Source organism: Populus euphratica, unplaced genomic scaffold, assembly GCF_000495115.2.
Source record: "Populus euphratica unplaced genomic scaffold, PopEup_1.0 scaffold86.1, whole genome shotgun sequence".
Lineage (NCBI taxonomy): Eukaryota > Viridiplantae > Streptophyta > Magnoliopsida > Malpighiales > Salicaceae > Populus > Populus euphratica.
Window position 1 is genome coordinate 991,359 of NW_011499880.1, and position 14,125 is coordinate 1,005,483.

Consider the following 14,125-nt stretch of genomic DNA (forward strand, 5'->3'; position numbering starts at 1 on the left):
ATTTAAAAAAATAAAAAAAATATTATTTTAATATATTTCTAAATAAAAAATATTTTTAAAAACAATTATTATTATATTCTAGACACTTCAAATTAATCACCAAATATGGAGCTGGTTGGCCGCGTGTTGGGCTCGAACTGCTGAATGTTATGTTCATTTCTTTTTGGGTGCCCCATCAATTAATTTGCACGATGACATTGTTCCAATTTAATGTGCATTAAAAAACATTATGGGTAGCATTAATTTCACATGTTATCTTCCAAAAAAAAAAAGAAAAAGAGTGGACAATATTATATTATAAACTGGACTTGAAAAAATGTGCAGTGACACACTGACACTTTACGATAATGGCATACATATCTAATGTAAAATCAACCATAAAACTAATAAATCTTTTTTTCTTGAAAGAAGGATCAGAGAGATAGCTGTAGAGATGTCAAAAACAAGTTTAGATGCTGCTTTACCCTTGTTGGAGGCTTATGATCATCATTGTGAAGATCAAAATGGCAAAGGAAGATGCTGGTGGATCAAACTATTGGATGTCAAAGAAGGCAAAGACCAAGTCTTCTTTTCGCTGCCCATGATCCTTACTAATGCTTTCTACTATCTAATAACTTTGGTTTCTGTCATGTTTGCCGGTCACCTTGGTCAGCTTGAGCTTGCCGGCGCCACTCTTGGGAATTCATGGTGCACTGTCACTGGCATTGCTTTCATGGTACGTTTCTCTCCCTCTCATCCCCCACCCCCTTCCACACACACACACACACACACACAAAGAGGAATAATTTATGATATTATCATATATATGGTTATGAACATACAATCAAAGAAAATGATTTGGAGTAGGAATGGCAGAGCTCTGGCTGAAGTGTGGTTTGCATCCTTAATTTGAATTGATTCCTTTTTCTGCTACATAGAGCAATGTCTTAGTCCTTTTGGGCCTAATGCTTCGATCAAGTCTTTTTGTTTATCAAGTATAATGCATATGATCCTGCTTTTTAATTTTCTTTCTCTTTCTTTTCCTTCTCTCAGACTGGATTAAGTGGAGCACTTGAGACACTTTGTGGTCAAGGATTTGGTGCAAAACTATACAGAACATTAGGAATTCATCTTCAAGCTTCCTGCATCATATCCTTTCTGTGCTCCATAATCATAAGCATTATCTGGCTTTACACAGAGCCTTTACTCATCTTCCTTCGTCAAGATCCTCAAATTTCAAAAGCTGCTGCTCTTTACTTAAAGTATTTGATTCCAGGCATATTTGCATTTGGATTCCTTCAAAACATCTTGAGGTTTCTTCAGACACAATCTGTTGTCATGCCCCTCATCCTGCTTTCAGGAATCCCATTGTGCATTCACATCGGTACAGCTTATGCATTGGTTCATAAGACAGATCTTGGTTTCAGAGGAGCTTCGTTGGCGGTTTCAATATCTTTTTGGATTTCAACTCTAGTGTTGGTCATATATGTGATTTATTCAAAGAAATTTAAACATACTTGGGAGGGGTTCTCTTCTGAATCATTACGTCACATCCCAATAAACTTGAAACTGGCCCTGTCCTCTGCTGCAATGGTGTGGTAAGGGAACAGAAAATGCTTCATTTTATTGGTAGCAGGTTTGTGATGTAATATATCTTACAAGCTCTCTTTGATGATTTGCTAGTTTGGAGTACTGGGCATTCGAGCTTTTGGTGCTCATAGCAGGAATGATGCCAAACGCAGAACTAACTACATCTGTGATTGCAATGTGGTATGCTTTACAGTTTACACCACAACACATTCTTTGCCAAAATGCAAATGTTCTGCACTTATTTTCCTGACTTGACTTTGGTGATGTTTTCGTTTCTCCTCAGTGTGAACACAGAAGACATTGCCTACATGTGTACCTCAGGTCTAAGCGCTACTGTGAGGTAAATGGCTGGAAATTAATTTGACACTTCTTATTTATAGCATTTCCATAATTTAATCCTATACGCTTTTAGATAATGAAACTACGAATTTCTGTTAATAGTACAAGGGTGTCTAATGAGTTGGGAGCAGGAAATCCTGATAAAGCTAAACAAGCCATGGCTATGACTCTCAAGCTCTCTGTCCTTCTTGCTCTTCTATTTGTTTTAGCACTAGCCATTGGTCATGATATCTGGGCTGGCTTTTTCACTGATGACCTTTCCATTATAAAAGCCTTTGCCTCGATGACACCTTTCCTTGCTATCTCTATCGCATTTGATGCCTTCCAAGTCGTCTTCACAGGTTTCAAGGATCCTATTTTCCTTATCTGCTCTAATTTCTCTATCCTTTCCTTGAGGTGGCTAGCTGTGTGACTTGTTCAAATCTTAATGTAAGTATTTTAATTTTACGCAGGGGTAACTAGAGGGTGTGGTTGGCAGAATCTGGCTGTTATTGTTAATGTAGCAACATTCTTTTGCGTTGGAATGCCGATGGCAACCCTCCTCGGATTCAAGTTTAAGCTTTATTCTAAGGTGAAACGAAACAAAAATAGTCTGTTTCTACGTTTACTTACACGAGCATGCAGCTATTCACAGACACGTATTAGACATTTTCACCTTCTATGACAGCAATTTCCCTGCATACAAAATTGAGGAAAATGCACCTAGTAACTCATCTTATTCCCAATCTTTGTCCTCTGGATTTTCATATTCTGTTTACTCATCTTATTGTCAATCTTTCTTCTATCGATTTTCATATTCTGTTGTCGGAACATTTGGGATCAGGGATTATGGATTGGTTTAATCTGCGGTCTGTCATGCCAAACCTGCACTCTGTTGTTGATTACACTGCGTGCAAAATGGACTAGAATGGATCTCTCAGAACCAGAGGAAAACGGTAAGGAAAATACAAACTTGCCTTGATAAAATCACCAAAGTATGCTTTTGATGAACAGAGGGACAGATAGGAGAAATTCAGATGCCATAATGCTCTATTGACTGGGACAACATGAAGAATTTTGTCCATGAAAGCTCTCTTTTCTGCAATAACTTGGTACTTATGCAGTGCAGAGAAATATTTTGAAAAGTTGAAAAGATGAATTTGACTTCCATTTTTCATAGCACTTTTTAAATAAATACTGGAGATTATGAATGGCCAAGGCTGCCATTTTCTGATCAGGGAAAGGAGAAATAAAATAGCAAGGCAGAAGAGCTATGTCACATGTCCCCCCCGAGTCGTGTTTTCTTTTCCTTTTTATTGTCATGAGTTGAAGCAGTAATATACTTAGACATGTAACTCGCTCGCGCTTTGCTAAGGATTGTAATAATTTTTTATCGAAAAAATAAAATGCTAATGTATTTTTTGTTGTTGTACCAGGGTATTCTCCAACCCTTTCCAAACCAGAAGATCAATCCTCTTCCTGGTATCGTTGGGCATCTTAAAGTGGATTCCCCTGTAAGCGAGGATTCAAACTGTGTTTGCCTCGTAGCGAGGACTAACCCTTTGCCGTTAGAACGAATCCTATCATGTATTGCTAACTTGCTTTTTAATAGCTTTTTTATTATCAAGAATTCAAAATTCTATGCATATTAATATTGCACGAAGATAGTGGTATATTAGATGATATATTTAAAAAATATTTAGATTATAACATACAAAATCGGTTTGTGCCAACCTGTGATAAACTTTTAAATTCATGACTAGAATCATGAAACTGTGATAATTATGTGGAAAACAATTTCAAATAAATAATAAAACCAAATTTTCTATCACCAAAATATTAAATGATGAAATTAAAAATTTTTTTAAGAAAAATAAAAAACAATATAAGTCAATCTAGTTTAACCTTCCAAACCCACAACTTAGATCACGAGAGCTTAATAACCCTATACAAAGCAATTTGAAAAAACATAAGATACTTAATTTCTTATTAATCAAATGTTGATGCATGAAATTAGAAAAAAAATTAACTTGAAAAAAATAAGGACAAAAAAGATACAAGATAACTAGGGTTAACTTATCAAACTTGAGACCTAGGTTCGCTTTTCTCAGATTATGAGATTGAGATAAGTTTATAGAAAGAAAGAAAAAAATTACAAAGTCTAATGGCCAACTAACTCAGTGTTAAAGGATGCATTTGATTAAAAAAAATCAAATAACAAAAAGTACTAAATAAAATTGACCACAGTCAACCCGGACTAACCTATTAAAATCATAACCTAAGTCTCGATACTAAAAAACCCAATAGAAATCAAACAAAAAAAATCATGAAATTCAATTCTCAACAAATTTGATGATGAATAATGAAATAAAAAAAACAAAAAGAAAAACAGCTCAATTATTCAGCCAAACTCGTGATCTAATTCATGATACCAAGATAACCAAAAAGAAAGGAAACCAAATACAATTACAAAACACAATTCCTTGAGAATCTAACATTTAAGGATGAAATTAAAAAAAAAAACCTAAAGTAAAAGACTGAGGACCAAATTCGATATCCAATACTTTGTTATTTTAGATAATGTTAGTGCAAAAGTCAAGGAAAGGAGAGAAAAGAGAGAGAGAGAGAGAGAGAAAGAAAAGAAAGAAAGGAAGGAAGATTAGGTCGCCAAAGCCAAACCAAACCTCTTTTATGCATTTGTGTTGTCTTGGAGGGAAGAGGTTGTCGAGATAAATCAAATAATATTAAGAAAGGCTGCTAATGGATAATGGTAGCCACTATATGCGCCATCGCTGATGCATATGTTGCATATACCAACCGTTTCCCTCTATTTCTTTCAGTCCAATCCCTAAATATTAATTTCAATTTCAAACTGAGTCCCTAAAACTTCAATTGTTCTAAATCAATGAAATCAAATTGTATTTTGCCAAATCAAGCATTAAACAAGTACTAGAATTTTTTTCTCGACATCGTAATAACCCAACATGAAGTCAATTGAAGCAAACTATCAAGTCATCCCAAATAAACCAATTTGAAAGGATAAAATTGAAGAGTAAAAGAAAACTTGAGTGAAAAAAATAAAAAACACAAATGATACCATTATTACAATCCACAATAATTTTGTGCCTTAATCTACAATTGTTTTCCTAAAGTCTTTTTTTTTTTTTTGTAATTGCAATGTAATTATAAGTTTTAATAGTAATAACAAGTTGTTTAAAATATATTGTATCAAGAAATAATTTTATAGCTTTAAAGTAATAATCAATTAAGCATTCATATGCCGCTTAATTTTTTAATTAACAATCTTACAAGTATAAATAATACAGGTTTTTTTATATAATTTTAAATCAAATATAAATTTTCTTATAAAGTTAATTTATTAATTTTATAAATGATTTTTTTTATCAAAATCAATGACTTTAGTCCAACTCTTAAAAATCATCCATATCCACTTTCATAAATAAGTCAAATTAGTAGTACATCAATTGTAATATTTTTTAATGGGTGTTATTGAGTACAACTAAAATAATCATGGCTTTATTATAGCATCATCATGAAAAATATTTTAATTTAAACAAAAAATAAAGGTTATCATGATAAAAGGAAAAAAAATAAATCCTCATATATTTTAGACTTCATTGTATTAATTAATGTGCAAGGAATAAATTGATAACCAATCAAGAGAATGATTAATTAATAGTTGATGATATAAAATCAATAAAATCAATATGATTAGGAATGAGATTTTTTGAGTGTTTGGACAATGAATAATCACACGTTCACATCAATATTCTCTTCTTTAAATTTTACGAGGTAGGTGGTTGATGGTAGAAGGCTCAACACCTGTAAAATAGCCCCTTTTAGTGAGGACTCTCAAGTGATAAAGTCATCTAAAAATAAAAGTGTTTGTTGTTGTTTTTGTATCATAAATACTCCAAGAATTAAAGTACAAATACTTAAAGAATAAAAATTGTGAATCCAACAGTGAGGATAAAAAAATATTTCCTTTATAAACCTAGCTTCTCTTGCTTGTATTTTTCTTTTACTTTCACTCTTTGTAATTTCTCTATAAAAATAAATTATTGAAAAAGCCTTGAGCGAGATTTACTCTGTTTGTTAAGAAGAAACTATCATTTTAAATATTCCCCACCTTTAAAAATTTCTTTTTTTCCCATTCTTATGAGAAAAAATAAACTCTAAAAAAGTTAGACATGACCCTAAAAATAAGGATATTGCTTCTTTTGGTGATGAATTTAGGTTCCAACCACAAACTAAAGGAAATCATAGGGGCCAAAGATCCATTAGATTGGGTTATAAAACTAAAAAGGGTAGAAATCCAACTTCCACCTCTTGAAGTGGGGAAGGTAGTTCTCAACATCGAAGAATTCCTTCCCCTCTTTCCTTTAGAAAACCTAGGAGAAAGAGAGAGAGAGAGGTTACCTTAAGCTCCCGAGGACTATGCACCTATCACCTTAAGTATAGATGAGGTAGTATTTGTAAATAATTGGTAACTAGAGGAGTACATGGCTACATTGCCTTCCAAGAATGAAAGAATTACCCAATTGGCCTTGGCCTCTACTCGGGGATATTTTAAAATTACTTTCCTAATATGTATATATGAGTTAGGGTATAACTTCTCTCTTCAAGGGTTTGTAAGGGAAGTTTTTTGATATTATAGGCCAGTTACATCCCAATGGATGAATAATTTTGTCTACCTTTGATAAGTTCTTTAAGTTTGTAGGAATCAAGCCTATCGTAAATATATTTAAAACTTATTACTATTTATTGCTAATATTGATGATGAAAATGATGTGTGTTGGTTTTTTACTTTCACAACAAACTTATTGGATTAATGCAGGGGATCTTTTAGGGCAAACTTGTATATGTCAAGAAATCGAGGGGGAGGTAGATGATAGTGAGATACAATTAGATGATGAACCTCATAGATAAGATGTAAATAATTTAAGGTTATTCTGACTATTAGAGAGTACCTTTTCTAATATGAACAATAGGCTTCATCTAAGCTTAGATGAGGAAAAAACATGTGCTATGTTGACCTCCACTTTAACTGAGTATGGCGTGTATAAGATAGGTAAAGGGAATTATCGTGCTTTGTTATAAAGTATGCAACTTTTTTATCTCTTGTTTTTGTTCATTTAAATATTAATTTCTAACTTTGGTTTTAAGCCAGGTTAACAGTTAAAGGAGAATGAGAAACTTCAACTTGTCTGCGTCAAAGAGGAGATTTTCATCTCTTGACTTAAGTGGAGTTAGGATTAGAGTAAAGATGGAAAATGATCCCATCAATATAGATGAGCTTTCGTTTCCTGAGAAATCTGTTCTTGATGAAATAATGACAAGAGCCACTTTCTCATAGAAATAAAAGGAACCACTATTTCTCTAATTGAGGATCAATTATAAATGACCCCTCTTGAAGTGATTGTAGGTTTTGTTGTAAATTTTAAGAGGAAAATGATCTCCACCCTTGTAGAGCTTGGTGTTGTAGCCTTAGTTATAGAAACCTCTCTTGTGGCACCACTAATGCCCTCACCTTTAATTTCAACTGTAGTGACCTCTCCAATTACTGAGACTTGTTTTCATGGTGCTTTTCCTGAAGATGGACAACCTGGGCCATAATAGATCTTTAAGAGATTAAAGATAAAAAAAATTCTTACTTGGTTTAACAATACCTTAGAAAAAAACTTTTTGGTGAGGAGAGTGTTAGGTAAGGGTAATTACTAGATGGAGTTTAGTCACATTAAGAGTAAAAGTCCTTACACTGAAGGTTAAATTATTTTCAGAATAGGGAAACTTATTAAGAAAATAAAATAGCAAATCCAATTTTATTTTTTCATTTCATTCTTTGTTGACAAATATTGACAATTGTTATTGTTAAAGGTGTTGATTACGACAAGGAAATAGAAGCCAATTTGGTAAATGACATGTTCAATGAAACAAAACTTAGTTTTGAGAGAGAAGTTTTTATAAAGTTTCATTAATGAAAGATATGTGTGTGTGTGTGTGTAATTACAAATGCTAACAAGTTCCTCCTATTCAACAGGGAGACCAATTCCTAATGAATTACAAACTGAGATCTTATTAACTCAAACTTAAATAACCAATGTAACTAGAGTCCAATAAATAACACAGTTCTAGACTATCTATTACAACTGTACACGAAAATATATTGGCTAACATGCCCCTTCAAGATAGGCCATGATGAGAGAGGCCAATCTTGTCAAGAAACAATTGAGATTGAGAGGTGGGTAATAGATTGCTTAGAAGATCAACGACTTAGTTAGTAGAAGAAACATGAGCGAAATGAAGCTTACCAAATTAAACTTGATCATGATGAAGAGATAATCCATTGCAACATGCTTTATACAAGAATGAAAAATAAGATTGGAACTTAACTGAGCCACCTAAACGTTGTCATAGTAGATTATAGGAAAAGAGGGAAGAGTAATGCCAAGTTTTGAATTAGCAAACATGCCTAACTTAGCTTAGCAGCAATAACAGCAACTAAGCGATACTCAGCCTTTGTTAAGGGCCTGACAATGGTCCTTTGTTTCTTCAAACTCCAATAAATTAAGGTACACCCAAGATAAATTAGATAGGCATTGGTGGAGGAATAATCATCCTTGTTGCCAGCCTAATTAGCATCCGAAAGGTATAAAGTTTGTCAACAAAAGCATGAAAAGAGCAAAGGGAGTCACGACGCAGAAGAAGGCTTTTATTTAGCATACCAAGGAGATAATATAGAATGCACTTGACAAGAATCCAGTATGTATCGGTTGAACTATGTATAAACTGAGACAATTTGTTCATAACAGGACACGTCCAGTCTTGTAAGAGAGAAATATTAAAGACTTCCTACAACTTCATTATAAATGGTGGGATCAGGTATTAATAAGCCAAACTTTAAGGAAATAACAAAGATAGTGCTTGGTATGGGTGTGAGGACTAGTTTGGCTTTTAGCATGTTCAGGCAAGTAAGTAGGTCAGTGATGTGCCTACGTTGAGAGAGTAATAGGCCATACTTGTGAGAAACAACTTTAACACCTAAGAAGCATAACAAATCACCAAGATCTTTAAGAGAGAAACATTGGGCAAGGCTTGAAACAAATTATGAGAGAATATCATCGTTGCTTTGTATGACAATTATGTCATCTACATAAACTAATAAATATATAACATTTTGAGCACTGCTAAAGATAAACAAAGAGGTATCAGAGTGGGATTACAGAACCTAGAGGCCAATAGAAACTGGCACAATTCATAGTACCAGATTTGAGGTGCTTATTTAAGCCCATAAATAGCTTTATAGAGTTTGCAAATAAAGAAGGGATTGTCATGATGAACCAACCTAGGTGGTTGCGCCGTGTACACAGTTTTAAAGAGGTGGCTTTGAAGGAAAGCATTGTTGATGTCTTTTTATTTAAGAGACCATCCTCGACTGATAACAAGACTAGGCACCAAACAAATAGTTGTTAGCTTAATAACAAGACTAAAGGTCTTATAATAGCCTACTCTAGGATGTTAGTGAAAGCCTTTAGCAATAATGTGTGTTTTAAACTGGTGAATGAAACCATCAAAGTTTCTTTTAATGCGATAAACCCACCTGTATCCAACAAGGTTAGTGATACCATCACGAAAAACAAGTTCCCACATGCCATTTCGAATAAGAGCATCATATTCCCCAGACATAACTTTACGCTAGTTAGGATCTTTGATGGCCTGAGAAATGGTGGAAGGTTCGGTTTAGGAGTTAGCTAATTTAACAGTGTAAAGTGTGAGTTTTTGGACAGGTTTCTTGATAGTATTCTTGGGCTGAGTGATCATGGAGTGGTTAAGATTTTTTTGAGGTGGTGGTAGAGGTGGTTAAGATGTGAGAGGTGGAGTGAGAACTATAGGGTTAATAGGAGAGGAAGGAGAAAGTACCTGTGGATAGGGGATAGTGGGCAGAGCTTCGGTAGTGTAAGAAGGAGATGATGGAGGATACGGTGAAGAGCCCATAGAAGGAGAAACATTTGCATGGCATTGTTGAGATGGAGATGAGAGAGCTAGTTGCTACTGTGATGTAAAAGAAATAGTAATAAGTGGAGGAATCCAGTCAGACACATGAGATGAAGGACTTGATGGGGGCAGCGAGAGAAGAGTTATAAGGAAAGATAGACTCTATAAATTGCACATGACGAGAAACATGTATTTTGTTGGTGGATTTATCAAAACATAGATATGCACTTTGAGAAAAAGAATATCCAAGAAAGACACAAGGCTTGGACTTTGTATCAAGTTTATGAGATGTATATGGACTTAACCAAAGATAAAACAAACACCCGAACACTTTAAGTTTAGAAAAATTAGGACTCCTATGAAAGATTGACTCATATAGAGAAGACATGTTTAACGTGGGAATAGGCATTCTGTTAATTAAGTAAACTATGGTGGTGAAAGCATAAGTCCAGAATGTGGTTGGAATACAGGCATGAAAAAGAAGTGCAAGGCCTGTTTCAACAATGTGAAGATGTCTCCGTTCAGAATACCCATTATGTTCAGGCGTGTGTGGTGGGGTAAGGAGATGACATATTCCATTTTCTAAAAGAAATGCTTTGAGAGCAATGTACTCACCACATTATTTTGAATAAAGGGAGATAATGTTTTGTTAGAAATGTTTTTCAATAATGGCTTTATAATGCTTGAACACTGTTTAAACATTAGATTTTTGTTTTAATGGATAGAACCATATGTGCTTGGTAAAATGATCAACGAAAATGACATAGTATTTGTAGCCATCATGTGAGACAATAGGAGAGGTCCAAACATTAGAAAATATAATTTAAAAAGGACGAATTGTGATCAAGGTAAATGTAGAAAATGGTAGTCTATGACTTTTATTGCTTAAGCATGCATTATATCATAAATCCTTTTGAGAAGAAAAATGTAAATGATAAAATGACAAAACATGGTTAAGAATAGAAGAGGCTAGATGACTAAGTCGCTGGTGTTAAATGGATGTTATTGTTTTAATAGTAGAGAAGGTGAGAATAGGAGACAAGGGAGAGCTTCCAATCGGCAATTCATAAACACCATTTTTAGTTCCACCCTGTAGAAGGATGTCCCCCATCTATAAGTCCTTCACGTGAAAATAAATAGGGAAAAGTTCAATAAAGACGTTATTAGTTATACAAAACAAGGCAATGAAAATTAATTTTTTTTACATTTATAGAACACACAAAACATCTTTTAATGAAAGAAAGAGTTGGATGTAATAAGTAATATTGAACCAGTATGACTTTTGGGAAGGTTGGTATCATCTCCATCATAACATTATCGTGACCGGTGTAAGGTGCATGAAGGGAAAGATCATTCAGATCTGCAGTGACATGATGGGATGTTCTACTATCCAGTAACCACGGTGTATTATTGGATGGAGATTGAAAAGTAAATTTAGTATGGGGATGTCATGATGATGTCATGCCATAAAAGGAGTTGGCATTGCTAGAACTTGGAATTGGCACTAAATGAGATATCGATGTCATGCCATAAAAGGAGTTGGCATTGCTAGAACTTGGAATTGGCACCAAATGAAATAAGGGATATCGTTTAGCAGTGTGCCCCTAAATTCCACATATTTGACAATGTCCCAGATAGGGATGTGCAAGCAGTCGATTTTTTCAGCCTTGATTTGTGGGGGTGTTGGGCATGGAAGGTTGAAAGTTGGTGTTGGATGATGGACGAAAATTGTTCCCCGGAAGAGAGAACGAGGGTCTTCAGTTGGTTCTTAAGGGTCTCTAGTTGGTGTTGTTGGAGTTTCGAGTCATGAAATTGGCAATAACAGGTCCAACATTGAAGGAACGCAATTGTGTTTGAAACAATGCTTCAAATGAAAGAAGCTTTTCATAAAGCTCATCGAAGGAGATACAATATCTCGGGCTTGGACAGCTCGGATGATTAGTACTTAAAAGTGCATTTTTATCATGGTTTTACATCATCATTTTGCACTTGAAGTATCAATAACTCCTTAACTAAAATATGTTTTATAATAATGTATCTAATAAGATAAGATACCTATAATTTGTGGTAAACGTCTATTTTTAATGCAGGCCTATCACATAAATGAAAGGATTGATTGATGACTTGAAGAACTTAAATTGCAAGGATAAAGAGATGACCAAACTTAGAAAAGAGATGTCGGTGCAATCCAAACCGGAACACTGTTCGGTAATTGGGTCATATCTAGAGCTATATATCTCAGATTTAGGTCAAATTTATATGGATGGAAAGGTAAGACATAGGCCTACAACTTTCATATGGAGCCCAAGATCTAAAAAGGCCATTATCAAGTCCAAATTGTAGCAACAACAAAGAAGCCCGAATCTGTCTTCCAGCCCGAGCACTGTTCGGTATTTTGGCCATATCTGGAGTTCTAGAAGTCCAAATGAGCTGAAGTTTTTACACAAGAAAGCTGAGACAATTGCCTACAACTTTCATGTTTACAACTGGCTCCAATTTTGACGTTATCAATGACGTTTTGGGCAGACAAGAGAAGATAAGGATTGTCACCAAGTCAAAAGTTGGTCACCCACTTATCAATTAGTCATCAAATCAATAGTTCCCAATTTTGGCCTATAAAAGGAGGCATTTGCCATGCATTTAGGCATCTTGGTGTTCAGATCAAGATCATGCTCTTCCTTTCTCTCTTTGTATTTTTTATGCTTTGTTTTCATTAATATTAAGTTTATGCCTTTCATTTCCTTTCCTTTACTTAGTTAACTTTTATGTTCTTATTTTGTTTATCTATTTTGCTTTCTTTCATTATGTCTAGCTAAGTTAATTATGTCAAGGTGAAAAGGTTACACTAATGGTGTAAGAATAAGTATAATGTAAACTTAATATGGACTTTAATGTTTGATACTAACATGTTTTATATTTGCTATCTTGTTCACTCTTTAATACTTTGCTTGTTAAATGACTAATCTTGATTTATGTTGTATAACACTTGGTACAACAAATGCTTGGCACTTTCATAGCCCATAATGTATGGTATAACCGACACCTGAGCTATGAAAGGAACTTGATTTGTTGTTAACATAAGTTATAATCATGAATGCTTGACGAGATTTACAAGTATTAGCATTAATTGAATAAGATGACTAATGTAATCATGTTAACAATATATAATCTGATTGGAACCTCCTTTGTGTGTGGTTTCCAATTCAATAATAAGAGTTTATACTATACTTGTTTGATATACCATTAGTGGAACCTCTAACCTTGACACATGTTCCTTGTAGTCATTATTTAAACCTTCCAAAATCCTTTCAGTAAGATCTTCGGTATCCATGGGAGCATCAAGGATAGCGAGTTCATCGGATCTTGCCTTGACAAAATAGACAAAATCTATGATGCTCATGATGCTTTTGGTGAGATTCTTCAACTGGTTTTTCACTTGCTTGATACCACCACGAGAAGGTTTTGCATATATGGTGGCGAGAACATTCCATGCTTCATAAGAAAAGGTGGTTCGTGCCACAAAGGAAATTAATAGGGGAGAGAGATTGCTAATGAAAGCGTTTCTGATGAGTTAGTCTTGCCTAACCCAAAGCCTGTAGGTAAGATTAAAAGGAGTGGTGCCATCAATTATGAGGTTTGTTGGTGGATACGACTTTGATCCAATAATGTAACCAAGAAGATCGTAGCCAGCAAAGAGAGTTTCAAATTGAATTTTCTAGGAAGTATGGCTGGAAGAATTCAATTTGAGAGGAGCTTGAGCAGTGTTAATGGTGATAAGGCGGTTGTTTATGTTTAATGGAATTGAGTTTGATATTTTATAAAATTAAATGGAGGATCAGATACTACTCTGATACCATAACAAAACTTAGCTTTGAAAGAGAATTTTCTATAGAATTTCATTAATGAAAGACATATATATAATTACAAATGCTAAATGGTTCCTCTTATTCATTAGGAAGACCGATTCCTAAGGAATTACAAACTCAGAACTTATCAGCTTAAACTTGAACAACCAATGTAACTAGAGTCCAATAAATAATAAAGTCTTAGACTAGCTGTTACAACTGTACACAAAAATATATTGGCTAACATAATGCTTTTAAAAGCAAGATAGATAAAAACAAAAAACAAAAAAAAATATAAATTTCTTGAAAAAAAATCTATTTGGATGAAAGTGATCTCTATATTTTTGTTAGTTATCAATATGGAAGATTTAGTAAGG

The 14,125-nt window shown here is 34.1% G+C and overlaps 1 protein-coding gene across 1 annotated transcript; it reads left to right on the top strand.

The window, feature by feature from the left end:
* The first annotated feature begins 347 nt into the window (after nucleotides 1-347).
* On the top strand, nucleotides 348-3,424 carry LOC105129225 (MATE efflux family protein LAL5-like). Its single transcript, XM_011031199.1, has 8 exons — nucleotides 348-715; nucleotides 1,033-1,577; nucleotides 1,663-1,749; nucleotides 1,853-1,909; nucleotides 2,011-2,249; nucleotides 2,361-2,479; nucleotides 2,732-2,843; nucleotides 3,324-3,424. The coding sequence occupies exons 1-8, from the start codon at nucleotides 434-436 to the stop codon at nucleotides 3,386-3,388; spliced, it is 1,506 nt and encodes a 501-aa protein (XP_011029501.1). The 5' UTR covers nucleotides 348-433; the 3' UTR covers nucleotides 3,389-3,424.
* The last annotated feature ends 10,701 nt before the right edge of the window (nucleotides 3,425-14,125 follow it).